The sequence below is a fragment of the Cydia strobilella genome, chromosome Z, assembly GCF_947568885.1.
Source record: "Cydia strobilella chromosome Z, ilCydStro3.1, whole genome shotgun sequence".
Taxonomy (NCBI): domain Eukaryota; kingdom Metazoa; phylum Arthropoda; class Insecta; order Lepidoptera; family Tortricidae; genus Cydia; species Cydia strobilella.
This window is the reverse complement of record NC_086068.1, coordinates 14,209,075-14,232,624: the sequence shown is the minus strand read 5'-3', so window position 1 is coordinate 14,232,624 and position 23,550 is coordinate 14,209,075. Positions and strand designations below refer to the sequence as shown.

At 36.0% G+C, this 23,550-nt stretch overlaps 1 protein-coding gene across 1 annotated transcript in view; it reads left to right on the top strand.

Moving 5' to 3' along the window:
- The window catches only part of LOC134754481 (facilitated trehalose transporter Tret1-like), a 75,141-nt gene that overhangs the window by 23,167 nt on the left and 28,424 nt on the right, over window positions 1-23,550 (top strand). The window contains exons 4-6 of the mRNA XM_063690814.1: window positions 5,078-5,280; window positions 11,724-11,879; window positions 15,158-15,241. Coding sequence (XP_063546884.1) covers window positions 5,078-5,280; window positions 11,724-11,879; window positions 15,158-15,241 — 443 coding nt within the window. The remainder of the gene's footprint in view (window positions 1-5,077; window positions 5,281-11,723; window positions 11,880-15,157; window positions 15,242-23,550) is intronic.

Here is a 23,550-nt window from a genome sequence, read left to right as displayed (position 1 = left end):
TGCCCTCCCTTCGCGCCTACGGGCTTTTATATACACTCTAGGGGTAGGGACCACAAAGACCACGTGGGGTCGGGGTTGACAAATTCGGTTCCGTGACAAATTTGAACTTTAAAATAGAAAATATGCTCGGCTCAGGATATTGGAGTGCTCCGATTCGATTTTTGGTATGTATGGTGTACAGTCAGCAATACTATTCGCTTAGCACCTTTGCTTACAAACTTCTATGCAGGGGGGGTACCTTTTCTCTGCAGCTGACTGTACAAAAGTAGCCACAAAATATGCAATGAAGTCAAAAAATAAGGCCGCCGAGCGTTTTGTTTCACGTAATATTCAATAGAATAAAAAGAAACTTATTTCCGGCGGCTAAAATTGCTTTAAATCATTTAAAAACAACCCAAAAAGCCCCCTACAGCGTCAGTTATCCTCAAACAAGGCGACTTATTTTAAGATCCAACCCGTTGTTTTAACTACTCGTGCTAGTGGTGCTAATATTGACACCCGAGCAAGCGAAAGACTCCAAAATTCAACCATGAGCGTAGCGAGTAGGTCGAAAGTGGAATCTTGAGCGTTGCAAGGGTTTCAAGGCACGAACGAGGGTTAATTAATATTTGCTACCAAGTGGAACACAACATTTTTCACCACACCAACGCGAGCAAAATACTAACTGTTAAACATTGCAAATCAGATGCAAATGAACGCTATTAAATATTTACTATATTTAAAATCATCAGTTCAAAGATGGTTCAAAGTCAATTCACCCAGCAAACATGAAAACAACTCTAAATTTGCATCAACTGATTTTGCCAATATATGTAAAATGCAATGCGTTCTGATTAGCAGATTAGCCTTTAGGGCGTTTCACATTACCCGAACCGAAATCGGATGTCGGATGAAAGTAAAATGTGAGACATATGTTTTTTTTTTAATTTATTTATTCATTTAATAAATAGATATTACTAAAAAACGATAGATAACAAAAGGCGGACTTGATGCCATATACTCTCCTGCAGCTGTTTTTTTCATAGGCGCCTTCCAACATCCGATATCGGAAAGACGCATCCGATAAATTCAGCCATGTCGGAGCCCCCCGTCAGCTGTTGGCCCGATAATATTTATTTGTGTGCGTATGTGTAGGCATAATATTTATTCTAGTGTGCGTGACCGCTGAAGACGGCGACCGGGCGCGCCCCCGTGGCCTGACTAATGGGGCCCACTGACTATCAGTCCGCCGGACGATATCGGCCTGTCAGTTAGAACAAAAATTTGACAGTTCCGAACAACTGACAGGCCGATATCGTCCGGCGGACTGATAGTCAGTGGGCCCCTTAATACGCGGATGTAGGATCCTACACTACCTCGATATCGGATCGGACAATGTGAAAACGCTCTTACAAACTAGAGTGGTGAACAATTTGTTATTGTATCAACATGCACCTTCAGGAAATTTCAGAGATAACGGTATGGACGATAAAATACCGGAGCTTGACACCCTTCGGCCAAAACTCCAGACCAGCAAGTAGGTCGTACGTAATGTACCCTGACGCCTATCGTTTTAAGTTAGACGAAAAAAATCCTTTAAACGTATAACCATGCATTTTCATATATCGTAAACTCAAATGAAATAATTAAACTCCTTGATAACGGTTTAAAATCAAAGTTCAAAGATAGTTTCGGTTATTCCTTGAGATTGGAAGTGTTAAGTAGGTACTTAGTCGGTGTTAAAGAACAATCGTGCAACATGATAACCTGATAATGATGACTGATCCAATAACTACTAAAACATAGGTATATGTTGTCTTGTAGATTGTAGATAGCTAGTTTGAAACTAATCTAATACTATCTAATAAATCACAATACCTAGTATAAATGTATCAGATCATGAGGAAAACTTCAGTTTATCTTCATAAACATGACCCAATTCGATATTAGTAAGGTCATATTTTTGACAAAATCGATTTCGACTGGCAAATCATGTTACTTTTTGGCAACCGGGTTTTATAACCAAATTTGACCCCGCTGAATCCGAATTTGCCGGTTGCTCGATCGAAATCTTGACCGGAAGTGAGATATTCAAGATGGCGGCCATTATTACCCTACATAGCGACCCTAATGAGTTCCTTGTATGGAGACCTATATTTTTTATTTATTTTTTATTGCAAGGAATAACAGTTGAAATAACACGTATATTCTGAAAATTTTGAGTATCTATTTGGTATGGTTCAAAATATACAGTCCTTTAAAGGTGGAAAATATCCGGTTGCCAAAAAGTAACATGATTTGCCAGTCGCATCAAGAAGGAGAGTGATTTTGTTTTTTTTTGTCGACTATATTATCATCTTAAGGGTTGTCATAGTTATCTATGACTTGTTGTTAATGTTCAGCTAAGCATCTACCATTTACAACAGTGCTTTCCTTTTTCCCCACATGACCGCACAAAATAACCATGTAGGACACGTTCGCCGTGTAATAAGTTCCTGCTCTTTATTTACCTCTATTATCCTAATAGTCCTAACGAGAGTAGATGAAGAGGTGGTCATTTTCTAAATAAATATATATATATATATATATATATATATATATATATATATATATATACCGGTTGTTTCCTGTAACAGGAGCATTAAATTAAACTGGAGGCTGTACTCCTCAAACTAACCAACATTTAGAAACTTTTAAAAATAATTTGATTTTCATTACACTTTAAAGTTTATTCTAAGACGCAATGTATTGCAAAATTTGTTATGTTTAAAGGGTGACAAGCAACGTCAAACACACAGATGGCAGCGTACATTGAAATAGTTATTTGTTATACAAGGGTGCAAAGTTGTATTTTACCCGCGAGTGTGGAATTGAAACATGAGCAAGCGAAAGGATTCTATAGTTGAACCACGAGCGAAGCAAGTGGTTTTAAAATAGAATCCTGGGCGTAGCGAGTGTTTTAACACACGAGAAGTAAAATACATTTGGACCCGAGTGTAACACAAAACTTTTCCCCTCACTATAGCGAGGAAAGTGCAACATCCACGGCGTTAGATCATCTTCATCACTGGAATCACTCATATTTTTTCAATAATACGATATTATAACAGAAAACTCTGGAAGTTGTGTATTCTGTACGTGTCGAAGTCGGTGAGAAAATTTTCGTTGACAATGTTGACATTTCTGACGATGCGTTTTGAAATGGGGTTGGCCGGTCGAAATAATTAGCAGATGGCGCCAGTATAGCTTGCCCTGTCAATCCGTAGAATTGTGTCAAATTTTTGTTTTTTTAATGCCCTGGATGCCAGCCCTTTAAGCCAAATCTCATAGAAAAAGGGGCAAGCTATGATGGCGCTACGATCTCTGCAAACCTTTGACAGTTGCCAACCCCATTGTATCGACTCAACTTGTGCGTTCAGAATTATATTCAACTTCATTAAAAAAAAATATTTTTATGGAATTTAAGGTTTATGACTTAAAATCATTAAATAAAGCTAATTTGGTATTTTTTTATTAAATTATCAAACCATTTATTTAATGATAATTAATATCGAACGAACCATTATTATGAGCGTTTTACGTATTGTTATCTGTCAAAAGCTACTTTAAACACGCACCATCCAAGGTCAAATTACTTTCCCCACTAGTGATAAAATGCATTTTTCCCCGCTTGTTTTAAAGTATAAAAGACTGCTTTCCGAGCTAGTGAGGGGAAAATAATATTTAATTAGAATGAAAAAGGTATAATCTAAAAATTTCATAATTTTAAAAAGTTGCTGAACAAAATGAATGTTGGTCAGTTTGAGGCGTACAGCCTCCAGTTTAATTTATTGCTCCTGTTACAGGAAACACCGTGTATATTATATATCTATAAATGGCAACGACGTTGTAGGCTGTGTAAACGTTTACGTATCTTATACTAAAGTAAGTATTGCCGACCCATAATGACGATTATGGGGATTGTGTTTTAATAAACCAATCCAATTTTTGAAATTGAGCGTAAACCGGAAGTTGACGTCACTTTCCCTGCACGATCAAGTGACCATAAGCGAGGTTTAGACTAGCAAGAACTTGCATGCAATTTACGTTACATTTCGGTATCTGATCAAACTTTTGAATGCAGTTTACCTTAGTAGTCGGCAATGTAACGTAGATTGCATGCAAGTTCTTGCTAGTCTAAACCTCGCTTAAGTCAAGAAAAAGATGGGTCGCTTAAAACTTTAATAAAGTTTTAAGCGATCCATCTTAAGAAGATAAAGTTACTTTATCTTCTTTACAAGATTTTATTTAAGTAGGTACTTTTACCTGTCGCGTTGTCACAGAATAACTAATTGTGTGGTACCTAATCATATTTTGCATTTTTGACTCACTTCCCGGTTTCCGATGAAGCTGAAAATTTGCATACATATACATATGTAAGTCGGGTGACAACGCAATAATATGGTACCATCGAGCTGATCTTATGATGGAGACAGGAGGTGGCCATAGGAATTCTGTTCTGTGAAAGAACAACGCTACCTAATTTTTGTTGTTAGAATTGTGTCGATGGGTATTAGTTGCCTGTGGAAAGAAAAGTACAGTTAGCGATAAAAGCTTGTATCAAAAATGAAATTTTTGTCAAAAACTTCTTTGTTAACAAGCTCATTCAATGGGGAAGTTAAAAATATGAAATATTGTCAATTTGTACGACGCGCGACGGCGACTTCTTCACCCTGGGAGCGAAAACCGATTACCATTAGATAGATCGAAATATTCGAAATGTTTGAGATTTTTTTCTCCTTAAAGGTTGTCCATGACTACCCTAATAACTCTTTTACTCGTTATTTTGATTGTCATTGCCGTACGCACCTAATCGATGCTAATTAGAGGCTTTACAAGACTAGAGACTGTCTAAGCCAACTTTGCAACGACATGAACCGAACTGAGGGAGTGTGTAGGTAATTATAAGTAAAACGTAAAATTTTCGTAGTGTCATGAATGATGACATTATTACACTTTGTGATTGCAAATGCCATACACAGTTAGCTTAGTCCAACTATGATTATTTTGTATTCTATTGAACTATACTAGTGAAGAGTACAGGTAAAGCCTTTTTCAGGTTCAATCAACTTAATAGTGGTCCCAGTGGGCTGCGCATTGTCCGGCGTAGTGACCGCTCCGATGGGCCGGCGGCGCGCGATGCAGTTCGTGAACCTACCCTTCTTTGTGGCTTGGCTCATGTTCCATTTTTCCACCACTCCAGGGCATTTATATGGAGCTCTGTTCCTCACTGGGTTGGCGGGAGGACTTCTTGAAGCTCCGGTAAGACTTTCTTAACCTTGTTTGCTTGTTATTTGAATATTGCTTACCTACATAATCTTTAATATAATTTTTTTTGAGAAAAAATAATTTTTAATACAGTTGCTCAAAAAGTGCTACTTTACGTAGCTGTTTAGCGTGCGGAAAGTTGGTTTTCGCGAACTAGTGCTTTTTACTTTTCCAAATTTTTAAAATCTATACTTGTTCCAATTTATGACTACTTATTGATGAGTGTTAATATTAGTTTCCTTTAAACGTCGTAATCAACATAAAAACCTACTGTTAATGTAAGAATACGAAAAATATACATATTTTATAATTTAATTACTTACCTCATCATCATTATAACACTTTTATTTTTTAATATTGAATAAGTTGTCTGAATGGAACGGAATAGCTGCCGAAACGCCTGTCAAAGAAGAGGCGTTTTTTCTTACTTTTACTACCTACTAAGAGGCGTTTTAAGTTTCCAAAGTTTTTATTCCTTACTTGTTGTTTTTATTATTTTTTCGCAACTGTATTAAAAAACGTCGTTCGAAACACGTGCGGAAATGACATTCTTCACTCGTACCGATATCTCGGTACTCGTGACGTAATGACATACTTTCCGCACTAGCATCGAAATGTACTATTATGTTTCAAGCTTTTATCGCTGACTGTACTTTTCTTTCCACATGCAACTCGAGACAATTCTAAAAACCCCAAGTACAATTAGGTTGCGTTGTTTTATCACAGAGTTCCCATTGCCAGATTGCCACCTCCTGTCTCCATCATCAGATCGGCTCCGTGCCATTTTAATATTGCATTGTCATCCGATTTACATATGTATGCAAAATTCCAGCCTAATCGGATATCAGGAAGTGGTTGAAAAATGATTTGCAAGACTTCAAAAAAGTTAGAAGTTAAAACAAGAAAAGTCTGCAGATTTTGACAGCACCCGCAGTGCCAGTTTTATTTATACGTCATCATTTCATTTTCATTTCATTTCAAGCTTTTATATCATATAAATTGTGTAATGACGTTATACACGGTGTTTCATGACCCACTGAAAACCTAAAAACAGTTTGTTCAGAATCGATAGGAGAATCGATCGCGCTATGTTTTAATGGGGGTAATTTTTTTATTATTTTTTACTATTTTTACATGCACATTCTACAGGTTTGTAATGCAACAATATAAGTAACTAGCATTTGATACGTTATTTGTCAATGAGCAACACCCTTAACTGGCCATTGGTAAACCTTATCTCGTTGCAGTAAGGTATGCAAATGGTCTGTTAACAGTGTTTTCGATGGTAACTAGCAATTGTTTGATGTCACTAAAACGACGAAGCATCTTGTGTAGAATTAGTCGACTAGAATTGTTAAGAAAACTAAACAACTAATATTTTTAATATTGTCTTCGGTTACCGCGATAGTTACTCATGAAATAAAACTATGAAAACGGATTATATCGCGTATATTGAATTTATAATACATCCCGACGTTTCGAACTCTTTACAGCGTTCGTGGTCAACGGGTGACACCCGTTGACCACGAATATAATCCGTTTTCATAGTTTTATTTCATAACTAATATTTTTTTTAAATATTTATCGGATTAAAGAATAAATACTCAAGATGTTCAAAATAAAAAATAAAACTCTTGGGGTGTCTCAGGTTTTCAGTGGCTCAAGTAACACCGTGTATATGTTGTTAGTAAAATTTCTGAAGTAAAATTCTATTTTATTCTTTTTAGCGCATTTAAATAAAAGCTTGTTTTTAAAAGGTTTTTTTACTTTTAATTTATTTTATACGTTTTAGGGTTCCATAACAAAAAGGTACAAAAGGCCCCCTTATGGCGTGATGACTGTCCGAGTGTTCGTCCGCCCGTCCGTCCGTCTGTCTGTCACATTGCTAAATATCTCGAGAACTACTTAAGCTATCGATTTGAAATTTGGAATAGTTATGTTATGAACAACGCTAACTCCAACACACAGGATGTGTAATTTATTTATTTATAGTGAAAAATAAGGAGGGGGAAAATTTTTAGAACCAGTTACCGGGTCAAGTAGAATATCATTTGAAAGAGCTCAAATTGAACATTACAAAACATTTTTTTGCAGTTATGAAGGAAAATGTAAAAAAATCCACCCCCAAAGGGGGGGGGGGGGCTTATCTCCGACGTTTACCAACGAATAAAAAACCGGCCAAGTGCGAGTCGAACTCGCGCACGAAGGGTTCCGTACCATTATCTATAAAAACGGCAAAAGAATCACGTTTGTTGTATGGGAGCCCCCCTTAAATATTTATTTCAAGTGTCTAGCTATCGCAGTTCATGAGATACAGCCTGGTGACAGACGCACAGACAGACACAGACAGCAAGCATCAGTAATAGGGTCCCGTTTTTACCCTTTGGGTACGGAACCCTAAAAATTATGATCTTTTTACATAATATTATCTTTTTACATAGTAAGACGGCGTAGGTATATTACGGGCTGGAACAAGCATGTCCGGGGGGCTCATGGGAGGGCTAGGCTTTGTTTTCAGACCTGGGTATTGCATGGCAAGCCTGATCCAGACGACAATTCAAATCAAAATTAAAGTGCTGTCAAAATAATGAACAACAGATTAAAATTGATATCATTGCTCAACACCATTTTGATAAAAACTGGAAAGTTTTGGAAATCCTCTAATAAACCATAGGTCCGGGCTTCCCGTGAGCGTCGCGAGTGTGACTGATCCGTCCGAAATAGCAAATTTATTTAAGAATAATTTCAAGGTAGAATCGCCACTGGGTCCAGCGTCACAGGTGTTTAACGCTAAGGAGTTCCCCCCCCCCCCCCCCCCCCGAGCTGAGCGTCACATTCACAGCTAAACAAGTGTCATCAGTGATCAATAATATGGTCCGAGGTAAATCGCCGGGGCATGATGGACTCAGCGTTGAGCACCTGAAGCACGCTGGAAAACTTCTGCCTAGAGTACTCGCCATGTTTTTTAGACTCTGCCTGAGCCATTGTTATCTGCCCGATGAACTAATGCAGACTATTATAGTCCCAATCGTCAAAAATAAAACGGGTGATGCCTCAGATCTGTCTAACTATAGGCCGATATCGTTGGCTACCATCATTGCCAAAGTGCTGGACGGTCTACTTGATGCCCAGTTAGATCAGCACATCAAGTTAAATGACGCCCAATTTGGCTTTCGACGTGGGCTGTCCACAGAGTGCTATCCTGGCCCTCACGAATATCGTCCAGTACTACACCAGTAGGAATACACCGGTTTATGGTGTGTTCCTGGATTTATCAAAGGCATTCGACCTTGTATCATATGATATGTTATGGGCCAAGTTACGGAATGAGACAAGTGTTCCTAAGGAAGTGATAGCTCTGTTTAAACATTGGTATTTACATCAAAATAATTCTGTGAGATGGGGTAACACAATATCGAGTCACTATAATCTGATGTGTGGGGTGAGACAGGGTGGGCTGTCTTCTCCCAAACTGTTTAATTTGTACGTCGACCAACTCATCGGGGAGCTGAGCAGTACCTATACCGGATGTCGCATTGACGGAGTCAACAATTATAGTTACGCTGACGACATGGTGCTGCTCGGCCCTTCAATCGACGCAATGAGAAGGCTGATAAAAATATGTGACTCCTATGCTGTGACCCATGGACTCAGGTATAATGTTAAAAAGAGCGAGGTGATGATTTTTAAAGCTGGTAGAAAAAGTTACCCGACTGTACCGCTAGTGACACTCTACGATGTCCCTTTAAACTTTGTCACTAAGTTCAAGTACCTGGGTCACTGGGTAACTGACGACCTGAATGACGACTGGCGTTGGCTGTCCATGGTAACATGTTTGCCCGCAGGTTCGCGAACTGAAGGTACTGTACAAGTAAAGACTACACTTTTCAAAGCGTACTGTCAGTCATTCTACACATGCAGCTTGTGGACCAACTATACGCAGAGGGCATACAACGGCCTACGCGTCCAATATAATAACGCGTTCCGGGTGTTGATGGGGTTGCCGCGATTTTGTAGTGCCTCTGGTATGTTTGCCGAGGCATAAGTTGACAGTTTTGCGGCGATAATGCGCAAGAGGTGCGCTTCACTGATGCGTCGCATGCGCGGCAGCCCCAGCAGCATTCTGGGCGTGTTCATGGAGCGCGAAAATGGCCCCATGCTCAACCGTTGGCAGGGGCTGCATGCACTCGCCGTCTAGTTTTTAGTTTTTATGCGGTACTAACACTAGTAATAAGATTGTAATGTTTGCTAACCATGTATGGACCTTTTAGTCTGAATCAAATGATTTTTATTTTTAGGGTTCCGTACCTCAAAAGGAATAAAACGGAACCCTTACAGGATCACTCGTGCGTCTGTCTGTCTGTCACAGCCTATTTTCTCCGAAACTACTGGACCAATTAAGTTGAATTTTAGTATACATATGTACGTTTGTGACCCAAAGACGGACATGTAACGCAAACAAATGAATTTTAAACATGGGGGCTCTTTTGGGGGGTAAATAAAAAAATAAAAATAAAAAGTTTTCAGACTATATCGTGTATATAATATACAAATGTATACAAATGAAAGAGCTCATTGTGAGAATCTCAAATATATTTTTTTTATAATTTGAGGATAAATAATTTAAGGGTTATTCAAGAAAATAGGCAAAAAATGACCATTCCCCCCTTTTATCCCCGAAAGTACTGGGTCTAAAATTTTGAAAAAAATAAACAAAATAGATATTTACCTATAGATTACAGGAAAACCTATTAGAAATCGCAGTCAAGCGTGAGTCGGACTTAATTACTTAGTTTTTGATCCGACCCCTACGGTTTTTTTAAGGACATTTCACTCACGTTTCACATACAAAATACATTGTTTAAATTGTGTAATATACGGAACCAAAAGGTTTCTAGATAGAAGTGTGATTATACCCACACTTCTATCTAGAAACCTTTTTTTTTAAATTATCAAAAAAACCTTTACAAATTTTATTTGCAATTAAAGCCCTTTTGCGGATTATACTTGAAATTTCTATGAGATTACACTAAAAACACCTTCTTTCAAATAAATCAAAAATGGTGGAAATCTGTTCACATGATAAAGAATTATCCCTGAAAAACCAACATACATATAGGTCGCGCAAATTAGTAAGCCAATTATACTTAGCAATTACAATTGAGCTTCTGGTCAAAAATCTTGCATGATTATAGTTACATGAGAAAATTGAAAGTTTGTACGGAACCCTCGGTGCGTGAGTTAAACTTCAACACCTAGCATAACTTAGATTTAAGACTTGCTGTACCTTATTAGGGACATCAGGGTCCATGTGAAACTCACTACTACTATTGGTTGCAATAAATTAATTTTGATTATTAAGATTCCGGATAGCACCCTTCAGGTACGGAACTACGGAACCCTGATAAGTTTTTAACTAATTGATACAATTTTTATCGTTGACTGTACTTTTCTTTCCACAGGCAACTAATACTCATCAAGACAATTCGAACAACCTCAAACACAATTAGGTTGCGTTGTTTTTTCACAGAGTTTCTATAGCTACCTTCTGTCTTCATTATCAGATCAGCTCGATGGTACCATAATATTGCATTGTCACCGTACTTACATACTTACTGCTGTGGCGCAATGATCCGAAGTGGATCTTGGCCTCCGACACCAAAGACCGCCATGCTACTCTGTCCGAAGCCGTTTCTGTCCAGTCGACGGCGCCGAGTTCGTTGAGGTCTTTCTGCACTTCGTCTCACCAGCGGACCTAGGGCGTCCAGACGGCCTTCGGCCACTTGGTACTATCACGGGCGCACGCGTATAGCTGATCTATGTAATACTAGGTCTATGCCGACCGGGCATTTTTTCATGGTCGTGTATGCATTAATGCCATCATAGCAAGGAGGCGATGCGAAGACCGAAATTTATAAGTGAAAGAGAAAAAGAATTGTGCTGCCATTCATGAAACTGTCAATACATGAATATGTCTCACTCATAGACCTAGCATTACAGAGATCAGCTATACGCGTGCGCCCGTGAGGGACAAAACATACGCAATACAACAATATGATTGGTCGAGAAGATTTGTAGCCCACCATAAACCATACTAAATTTACGGTGGGGAATAAAAAAAAAAGGAAGTAGATAAAAACTATAATTAACAGGCATCGTAAACTGCGAGCGAAATCCATTAAAGTACTAGGGTTTTCATACGTCAATTAAATGGATTTCGCTCGCAGTTTACGATGCCTGATAATTAATTAATAGAATTAGAGTTCCTAAAGTTAGGATTATTTTACTGGAAAATTCCTTTTCTTTAGTTAGTAAGTTTTCCTGTAGATCTCCACGTTTCTAGATCGCGAAATTCTCGAAGCGTAATAGTAAACTTATGAGGATTTTTTTCGACATCTCAGAAAACTGCATATTCATAATGATAAATATTCATGCAGGTGTTAACATACGTGGCTGAGATAACACAGCCGCACCTCCGGGGAGCGTTCACCGCCACCAGCTCGATGTGCATTATCATTGGCGTGTTCACGCAGTTCCTCTTCGGCCTGCTTATGTACTGGCGCACCGTGGCACTGGTTAACATCATATTTACGGCAAGTGACATGATATATTATTGTATTTCCGTTTTCGCTTTAAGATATATGTATGCTATGATTTGTTTTTAAGTTTAAACAATGTTTACTTTTGTAATTTTATTTTATGTACTCTGGACGTGTAATTTACTTTATCAATAAATATATGAATATGAATAAGTATTTTTTAAGTTCCAAACTTCTTACGTTACTTCGTCGATGAGCGTGCCAAACAATATTACATTTCGATGCTAGTGCGGAAAGTATGTCATTACTTCACGAGTACCGAGATATCTTGCCACGAGCAGCAGGCGAGTGGCAAGACTCGGGACGAGTGATGAATGACATTTCCGCACGTGTATCGAACGACGTTTTTTTAATACAGTTGCGAAAAAATAAGAAAAACCACAAGTAAGGAATTCCGAATTCGAAACTTTTATATTATTAATTCTGTGACATCATTGACATTGACATTGACATTATGAAGAGGTGTTTTTTTAGCTGGGTGCATAGACCAAGCATTACATAGACCAGCTATACGCGTGCGCCCGTAAGGGATAGACATAGATGACGTCATAAACGTGGGGATACCATATTGGTAAAAATTACCCCAATATTTGATATCACGCTGGGGCGATTACCCTAGAGGCAAAATTAGCTTGTTTGACGGTATTAAAAAATTGTTAAATAAAATGTCAATGGGCCGTTCTTTTTAGGCGTATATACAATGAAATACCTCCTATAATTCGCGAAGGTGGTACAAAACTAAACATGTTTAGTAAATAAAACGTAAAATAAAATGTATTATGGGTTTTAATTTAAAGAAATCACAAATCTCAATCACACCAATTAATGTACACCACATTTAATCTTCACAACATTTGTTTATTTATTTTTTGGAATTAGAAGTACGAAAAAACTTCGAGGTTAAAATTACCCATAAAATTATGATATTTTCATCTGGTATCCCTAACATGATTGTTATGCAGCTATATTAAGAAGAAGTTTAAAAATGGCTGACCTCAGACTCCTACCTACCTACGTAATTTGGGCGGATAATTTTACAAATAATGTTTTGTTAATTTGCGTAAATAATTGTGATATTTTTATTGAAATCGTTTGATTCTACATTGCTTTGAGTGTAACGTAATTTTACGATGTTATTCTCACATATTGCGTTAAGAGGAAGGTGTAAAATACCGTACTTACGTGTTAAAGGTTATGATCTCATATTTTTGCTCAGACAGGCTATTACAGCCGATTACAGAACAATTCACCAGTATTTTATCAAAGTTCAAGCATTCAAAACGCTAACCATCACTATATTTCATAAGAGAAAGCACAATTTCATACAAAACAACGATAATTAAACAAGCAACGAACAAACATGACATGTCACGTACTTATTTGTTTGCCACAACCTCGGTTGTGGCAGCGGTGGAAAAGTGAAACTATGACAAGGACAAACAATAACAGCGCTTTCTCTGCTACTCCTACTGAAAGATACATAAGACTATCCCGTTCGGTCATTTTCCCCCACTCCTCATGACCGATCCAGTTATACTAGATTCATGGCTGGGTGTTATCATTATTGAACCCACTTCAATGAAAGTTTTTTTTTTTAAATGCATGTTCTAAAACAATTGTAAATATATAACATATATATTATTACCCAAATATCGTTAATTACGATTATTTGTGTATCGTACATTTATAAAAAAAATATCGAATGTTGCCTTTGGAAACTTAAAGCAGAGAGAAAAAACGCCTCTTCTTTGACAGACGTTCCGTTCCATTCAGACAACATATTAAGAACGGTTTTTCAATATTCAATATTTAAAAAAAAGACATGTTATAATGATGAAGATATAAGTAATAAAATACGAAATATGTATATTTTTCGTATTCTTACATTAACAGTAGGTTTTTATGTTGATTACGACGTTTAAAGGAAACTAATATTAACACTCATCAATAAAGTAGTCATGAATTGGAACAAGAATAAATTTAAAAAAATTGGAAAAGTAAAAAGCACATGAATCTAGTATAACTGGATCGGTCATGAGGAGTGGGGGAAAATGACCGAACGGGATAGTCTTATGTATCTTTCAGTAGGAGTAGCAGAGAAAGCGCTGTTATTGTTTGTCCTTGTCATAGTTTCACTTTTCCACCGCTGCCACAACCGAGGTTGTGGCAAACAAATAAGTACGTGACATGTCATGTTTGTTCGTTGCTTGTTTAATTATCGTTGTTTTGTATGAAATTGTGCTTTCTCTTATGAAATATAGTGATGGTTAGCGTTTTGAATGCTTGAACTTTGATAAAATACTGGTGAATTGTTCTGTAATCGGCTGTAATAGCCGCTCTGAGCAAAAATATGAGATCATAACCTTTCACACGTAAGTACGGTATTTTACACCTTCCTCTTAACGCAATATGTGAGAATAACATCGTAAAATTACGTTACACTCAAAGCAATGTAGAATCAAACGATTTCAATAAAAATATCATAATTAATTACGCAAATTAACAAAACATTATTTGTAAAATTATCCGCCCAAATTACGTAGGTAGGTAAGAGTCTGAGGTCAGCCATTTTTAAAACTTCTTCTTAATTTAGCTGCATAACAATCATGTTAGGGATACCAGATGAAAATATCATAATTTTATGGGTAATTTTGACCTCGAAGTTTTTTCGTACTTCTAATTCCAAAAAATAAATATACAAATGTTGTGAAGATTAAATGTGGTGTACATTAATTGGTGTGATTGCGATTTGTGATTTCTTTAAATTAAAACCCATAATACATTTTATTTTACGTTTTATTTACTAAACATGTTTAGTTTTGTACCACCTGCGCGAATTATAGGAGGTATTTCATTGTTTATACGCCTAAAAAGAACGGCCCATTGACATTTTATTTAACAATTTTTTTATACCGTCAAACAAGCTAACTTTGCCTCCAGGGTAATCGCCCCAACGTGATATCAAATATTGTGGTAATTTTTACCAATATGGTATCCCCACGTTTATGACGTCATCTATGTCTATCCCTTACGGGCGCACGCGTATAGCTGGTCTATGTAATGCTAGGTCTATGAAAAAGCACTAGTTCGCGAAAACCAACTTTCCGCACGCTAAACAGCTACGTAAAGTAGCATATTTTGAGCAACTGTATTAAAAATATATAACCTAATTATTGATTTCTTTGACGGTGGATCAGCATCTGGCGAAAACAGGACTTTGTATGTAGGCTATTTATAATTAAAATAAAAGTGTCCTTTTTCTTTTTTAACAGATCCTTGCGGTGATCGCCCTGTTCTTCGTTCCCGAGTCTCCGCACTGGCTTGTATCGCGGAAACGATACGATGAAGCGAAGTCGGTAAATATCGGTATATATTGTAGACATAATGAGGTCAACCTAAGTTTTGGAAGAACACGTTTAAATATACTTGCAACTGAGTTAGAACAACAAAGCCCCGAAGGTGTCCTGGAAACCGCAGTGAAGCCTTTTTAAATACTGCGCTTTTCTGTCACAGCTTATACCTACTTATATTGCAGGATCGCTCTTTTGTGTTCTTAGACCAAGTAGATACTTGACTACCGATTCAAATTTCAAATACTATCACCGATTAAAGGAAAGACGCTTACCACAAGGATTTTTGTACATTGACGCGCCTGTTGTTATCTCTATTGCACGCGCATAATTATATTGCTATCATGCTCGCACAGTGACATAGACAGCCGGCATCATGGGCGTGACAGCAATTTAATTATATAATTGGGGCACATTCTATGAAAAGGGATCTTATTGTCGCATTGTATTTACATCGGAGCATCGTTAACAATGGCGTAAGCGCCATCGACCATAAGGTCTCTTTTTATAGACAACACCACAACCAAAGAGGATATAATAAGATAGAGCGGTACTGTCATAGTAGATTTTGTAACCACAGTAAATTCACTGCCATCTATCGATGAATCTATAAATTGTATATACAGATGTCAATCACAATGAAAAAATCAACGAATTGAACGGATTGAACGAATTGTAATAATGTTGTACGTCCCACAATAAAAAAAAGGAAAAATTTATTAGTCATACTTGTTATGAACAAAATGCTGCACTTCATGATAAAAGCAAGCCGCTCTGCACAGTGATAGTAGGGACCAAACTGAGCGATTTGACCCGCAGCAGCGGCAGTTTCACCCCTTAGGAACATAGATGGCGCCACTTCTTTAAAAAATATTTCAAAAAATTCTACAAGCTAAACCAATGAACCGATTTAAATGTTTAATATCTCAAATGAAAGCGCATTATATACATTACTTTTAAAAAAATACTCAAAAAATATATACTCAATACTTTTGATAAAAACGGGAATTTTAAGTTTGTTTTTTTTACTCGATTGATAGTTTTTACTTGATTTCTCAAAAAAATTGTACGGAATATGAATAGTTTAATACATGTATATATTACTGAATAAATAACAAGTATTATAAAAAAAACCCGACACCGATATCTCTCATACTCTTCGAAATATGAAAGTTTGAATGTGAGTGTAAATTTCTTCAAGATATATTCCAAATAATTCTACAAGCTAAACTATTCGACCGATTTTAATGTTTAATATCTCAAATAAAAGCTCATTATATATACTACTTATAAAAAGATATTAAAAAAACATATACTGAATACTTTTGGCAAAAAACGGCATCTTAAGTTTTTTTTCTTACTCGATTGATAGTTTTTACTTGATTTCATAAAAAAAAATTATGGAACATGAATAGTTTAATAAATATATATATAGTACTGAGTATATAAAAGTATTACAAAAAAACCCGACACCGATACCTTTCATTCTTCGCGAAATATTTAAGTTCAATTATGCACGTTCTTACAAATAAATTCTTTAAAAGAAATCTTCAACCGCAGTAAGTGCACTGATTTTAATATTAAATGTGTCATATGAAAAGAAATCACCCAATTTATTTTAATAAATAAAAAAATTAATAAATAAAAACTGAATAAAGTTTTTTCCTGGTGCTGAACTACAAAAAAATATAACAAATCTAAAATTAGGAATTATTTTTATTTAAAGTGACTACATTTGTAAACAAAAAACTCAAATGTCCTCTTCGGGTTCACCGGTAGATGTAGAACTGAAAAAAAAAGTCGTTTTGAGAAGTACTCGTACCATTTCAATACTACAAAATCACCGATCATACATGAACTGGTTGCTGTAGATTACTGTTGGATAATTTTTGTGCCTGTAGATTCACTGTTGAATTATTTTTGTGCCTAGTTGATTACCATTAAACCTATAATTTTGTGCCAGACCTGTAATCAGTGGTCAGCATGCAAAATAACTCTGGATTGAAAATTACATTAACTTACTTTTGATTTGTACAGCCACCTTTGCATGATTTACACTGGGCTGTGCATGGTAAGCTGACGCGACGACACTCACAACGCATAGTTTCGCAGCCAGATTTGCAGCCACAATGGTCCAAGAGGCTTGATTTCGACCAAATCGCTGTAACTGCCGACCATTCCGGAGTCCAACTCTCTTTTTCCTCAGTCCATCCCTAAGAAGATGGACATGGTATGGAAACTTCTGGTTTCATAGCGTTTCCCCATATATGGCCCGCTTGGTAAGCCGCTCGAAGTGCATGTTTATAGAGAGCAGCTGATGTAGGTGGCAGGCTTGTCACAAGCTTGTTTTTTTGAAGCAAACAAATATTTGTGAACTTCATTTACGTTTATGTGTTCCGTTTGGCCAAACAATAACACAAATCTAGGGTAACTTTATACTAAAATTAAAATATGTAGTTACACACCTGACAACTGACAAAATCAAAAACTTAAAAGTTGACATACTCCTATTTTCCCGTCTTTTTATAGTGGCCAGAGAAAGGCAGCTTGATCTGAACGAATTCTTGGAAGAATTCTTGAATTGTTGTACTGGAGTACGAAAACCAAATTTGTCCACCTTCGTTGTCAGTCAATGGAGGGCGTCGTTCAGGGAACAAATCTGATTTGGCCGAGAAATTAGAACCTGCCAACACTGCCACCTACATCAGCTGCTCTCTATAAACATGCACTTCGAGCAGCTTACCAAGAGGGCCATATATGGGGAAACGCTCTGAAACCAGAAGTTTCCATACCATGTACATCTTTTTGGGGATGGACTGAGGAAAAAGAGAGTTGGACTCCGGAATGGTCGGCAGTTACCGCGATTTGGTCTCAATTAAGCCTCTTGGACCATTGTGGCTGCAAATCTGGCTGCGAAACTATGCATTGTGGGTGTCGTCGCGTCAGCTGGCCATGCACAGCCCAGTGTAAATCATGCAAATGTGGCTGTACAAATCAAAAGTAAGTTAATGTAATTTTCAATCCAGGGTTATTTTGCATGCTGACCACTAATTATAGGTCTGGCACAAAATTTTAGGTTTAATGGTTATCAACTAGGCACAAAAATAATTCAACAGTAATCTACAGCAACCAGTTCATGTATGATCAGTGATTTTGTAGTATTGGAATGGTACGAGTACTTCAAAACGACTTTTCTTTTTCAGTTTTACATCTACCGGTGAACCATATAATTTGACATCACCTAATAATAATTAGTTGCCCTTTTATTTTTGTATTTAATACACTGACAATTATCTGATTCAATTCGGCTTATATGTATAAAAACTACTAAATTGACCTACTTTTATATTATACACATAGATTTAAGATTAGACCCTAAGTATGCATGTATTATTGCTATGCCCCCACGGGGTCCATGTGGAACTACCAAGAATTTGTAATACCTATAAAACCATGGTTGCAATAAATAAATATGAACCCGAAGAGGACATTTAAGTTTCTTGTTTACAAATGTAGTCACTTTAAATAAAAATAATTCCTAATTTTAGATTTGTTATATTTTTTTTGTAATTCACCACCAGGAAAAAACTTTATTCAGTTTTTATTGATAATTTTTTTATTTATTAAAATAAATTGGGTGATTTCTTTTCATATGACACATTTCATATTAAAATCAGTGCACTTACTGCGGTTGAAGATTTCTTTTAAAGGATTTATTTGTAAGAACGTGCATAATTGAACTTAAATATTTCGTGAAGAATGAAAGGTATCGGTGTCGGGTTTTTTTGTAATACTTTTATATACTCAGTACTATATATATATTTATTAAACTATTCATGTTCCATAATATTTTTTTTAAGAAATCAAGTAAAAACTATCAATCGAGTAAGAAAAATAAATAAAAAGATGCCGTTTTTTGCCAAAAGGGTTCAGTATATGTTTTATGATTATATTTATAAGTAATGTATATAATGAGCTTTTATTTGAGATATTAAACATCGAAATCAGTCAAATAGTTAAGCTTGTAGAATTTTTTGAAATATATTTTGAAGAAATTTACACTCACATTCAAACTTTTATATTTCGTGAAGTATGAGAGGTATCGGTGTCGGGTTTTTTTTATAATACTTGTTATTTATTCAGTAATATATACATGCATTAAGCTATTTATGTTCCATACATTTTTTTTGAGAAACCAAGTAAAAACTATCAATCGAGTAAAAAAAAAACTTAAGATGCCGTTTTTTGTCGAAAGTAATCAGTATATATTTTTTGAGTATTTTTTTAAAAGTAATTTATATAATGAGCTTTCATTTGAGATATTAAACATTTAAATCGGTTCATTGGTTTAGCTTGTAGAATTTTTTGAAATATTTTTTAAAGAAGTGGCGCCATCTCTGTTCCTAAGGGGTGAAACTTGCGCTGCTGCGGGTCAAATCACTCAGTTTGGTCCCTACTAGCACTGTGCAAAGCGGCTTGCTTTTATCATGAAGTGCAGCATCCGGGCAAAAAACGGCCATAACAAGTATGACTATATTAACAACTAAAAATGAAGACTTATAAAAATACGATAAAATGTATTTAAATATGGATAAATGATTTTGCCACAACTATGCGCGTGCAAAAGAGATAGCAACAGGCGGGTCAGAACGTGTAGATGTTTTATTCAAAGTGACAAATCAACACGGTGACCTTACTCGCGCAGCACGCATGCACTATTTATGACCCTATTCGAAACTAGTTTCTATAGGAAGTTAGATAATAATTAAATAGATAATACAAACTATATATGTATATAAACCTATTTTCTCTCGAAATTTGATCCGACGAAAATATAAGCTTGCGATTGACCGATTGGTCCGCTTGATGTACCGCGAGTCTTTTAACTACTGCCGCTGCTGGTCTGGCGCCGAGCTTTTTGGTGTGCCCCAACCTTTATGAGATGATGGTATACAGGATGGTTAAAAAATAAGTGCATTCCCGTTGCCAGGGAGGTTTTGGGATTATAAAGCTTGAACTCGCCAAAATTTGGGCACATAAAATTACAAATAAATAGAAAACAATGGTGTACTGGAGCGAAATATCATAGTTTATCATGCTGATATATTAGAATTTCATTTCAGCCTCAGGATTTGACATGTCACAGACTTTTTGATGACCAGGACACTGGCACTTTGCTCGACATGATTACCGTATGTAAGTAGTCCAAGCCAGGGTTATTTGCGGATTAGTTGATAATATAACTGTCTGGTGTCTTTTTCAAATATTCCTTGAAATGGACCCAGTCTATTGCCATCCGCCTTAATTTAGAACCATCCGCCAAATTACCTTTTTGGCATTTTCAGCATGTCTATCGTGTTATTAATACCCCAAGTCACAGTTAACCTTTTGAACGCCAAGCATTGACGTAACTCGACGTGACACCGCAATGAAGCAAAATAAAACCTTAGAGAACAATAGTGATTACAAAACAGGATATCGATATTTTCACTGATTTCGTTTTTGACATACTTAGATTAGAAGAACCACTACACAGGTGTTTTACAATATAATATTAGATAATTCTGGCTTTTAGCTCTACTAAAAACCTTTAAATAACGTATTTAAATATCAAAATGTACTTGTAACTTCCACTCAAATCTCTCAATAATGCCACATCACTACTTAGTGGTGACGTCAGGCATCGGACGTGAAGTGCCGTCATGGGCGCACGGAACACTGATAAGCGCGCGTTACTCAGAGATGTGCAAACCCGTTGTCGATTATTATTACCTACTAATTAGCAAACTGCAGTATCGTTACAATAAAATAAATGCATAAGGGGTTACATTATCACAAAAGGTCAGTACCGTCTTTCAAACCAAGTTGTTTAAATTAAGCACGAAAACAAGTACCGTAACAGCACAAATAGCAGTTATTTTAGCAAAAACAACTCCTATTACAAAATGTATGGGATTAAGCCATATCTATTATTGATGGCGCTAGCGTGTTTGTCGGAACTGCGCGAAACGATTTCTATTAGGAGATTGTTACTTTCATATAATAATATTATTCCTCCATGACTCGGTCACATCACTAGGCGACGTCAAGTGCCGTTTTTGGCGCGGCTAGCTATGCTATTTACTGGGTAAGTCGTATTATAACATAATGTTGTTTTTTTTAACCTTCTATTCATAGTTGAATTGTAATAAAGTTATACAATAAAGTAGAAGGGCAAAATAAAATAATGCAAATACAAACAAAGAAATATAGTTATTTATTAAAGAGTCTTTGATAAATTAAGTTTGGACGGCAAATGACGTCGGCGGCGTGAGTGGCACAAAATGTCGACGACGTGATTTACCGTCTTTGGCGGTCAAAAGGTTAAAGTATAGTGCCAATACGATGAATGCTATGTACCAAAATAGTAACTGTGAGCTGTGACTTCTTTAAAATAGGTTTAAGTCATTTTTTACAAATGTTTCTTGTAGGTATATATTTCTATGGTCAATGTCCCTTATGCGATGGATGACTGGATACAATCACAAGTAGCTTGCTGAACCAATAAATAATGGGGATAGATACTTAGCACTATTTTTATCTTGCAATCTGAAATGTATTAGCAACTCATATAAGACAAAGTTGTTGTTCTGTGTTATTGTTTGAAGTTTGCATTTCTATAGAATCCATCGTCTAACATTTAACATGTTAAAAATTATCAAACGTTTTTGCATTTTACCCTACATTTTGCATACCAATTTCATTTAGCTTCACTATTTTGGGAGCATGTAATCTCTTCTTGCTAGCTCTTAATCTAGCTTGGCTTCACTTTTTGTGCATGCATTTGAGATATTACATTTGTACCTTTTTGCAACATAATAAAAGATAGGTTTCGGTCTTTATGTAAGAACACTGTATGTTCCTAGTTTCTTTTTTTTCTTATTTCAATTTCGTGTTTTACTGCTTTCTGGTTGTCTTTCTATTGATTAACGTCTCCGCAACATTTCAAAAATACAAAAACTAATCGTTTCTTGTTATTAATATTTTCGCAAATTTCTTTATTTATTTATTTATCATTTATTGCAGACAACATTGGTCCATATACATAATAAGGATAACACAATAAGACAATAGTTGCAATTATAATAAGAATTAAAATAAAATTATAAAATTAAAATTATTAAAATTAAAATTGTTAAAATTAATAATAAATAAATCTTGACATTTAAATTTAATAGATTGATCATAATAATGGATACTGGTACTAATAATAATAGATTGATTAAATTCTGATAAAAAAAATAATAATACTAAAATTAAGATTAAAAATTAATAGTAATTCATTATGCGGTCAAAAATAAATTTAAATATCAACGCTAAAATTAAGTTTAAATATTAACATGCAGACTATGCCAGTGTCCAGCTATCGGACAATCCAGCCTGTCTGCCACCAGACTCAGGATGCTGTTGGAGCTCCCACGCACTCGGCGCATAATGGAAGCTGTTCGTTTCCGGATTATGGCTTGGAAGCCATCTATTTGTGAAACCGCAAACATCCCAGAAGCGCTCTTTAGCCTAATCGAATTTTCCAAGGCTATTGGAGCAAAGTGATTTCGCTCCGTCATTGCTTAAAGCTCGTTATAATGAAATAGTTATTTGTTATACAAGGGTGCAAAGTTGTATTTTACCCGCGAGTGTTTCAACACACGAGAAGTAAAATACATTTGCGCCCGTGTGTAACACAAAACTTTTCACCTCACTATAACGAGGAAAGTGCAACATCCAGAGGCGTTAGATCATCTTCATCACTGGAATCACTCATTTCTTTACGATATTATAACAGAAAACTCTGGAAGTTGTGTATTTTTACGCGAGTCGGTGAGAAAAGGTTTTAAGTAAAAAAATTGTTGACAATGTTGACATTTCTGATGTATGAAACGTCAACGATGCGTTTTGAAATTGTATCGACTCGTGCGTTCAGTATAATTTAACATCATTATAAAAAAACAAACGTTTCTTATGGAATTTTAAGGTTTATGAATTAAAATCATTAAATAAAGCTAAATTTGGTATTTTTTTATTGGATTCTCAAACCATTTATTTAATGATAATTAATATCGAACGAACCATTATCATAAGCGTTTTACGTTTTGTTATCTGTCAAGCTACTTAAACACGCTCCATCCAAGGTCAAATTACTTTCCCCACTAGTGGATAAAACGCGTTTTTCCCCGCTTGTATTGAAGGATAAACGACAACTTTCCGAGCTAGTGAGGGGAAATAGTTATTTGTTATACAAGGGTGCAAAGTTGTATTTTACCTGCGAGTGTGGAATT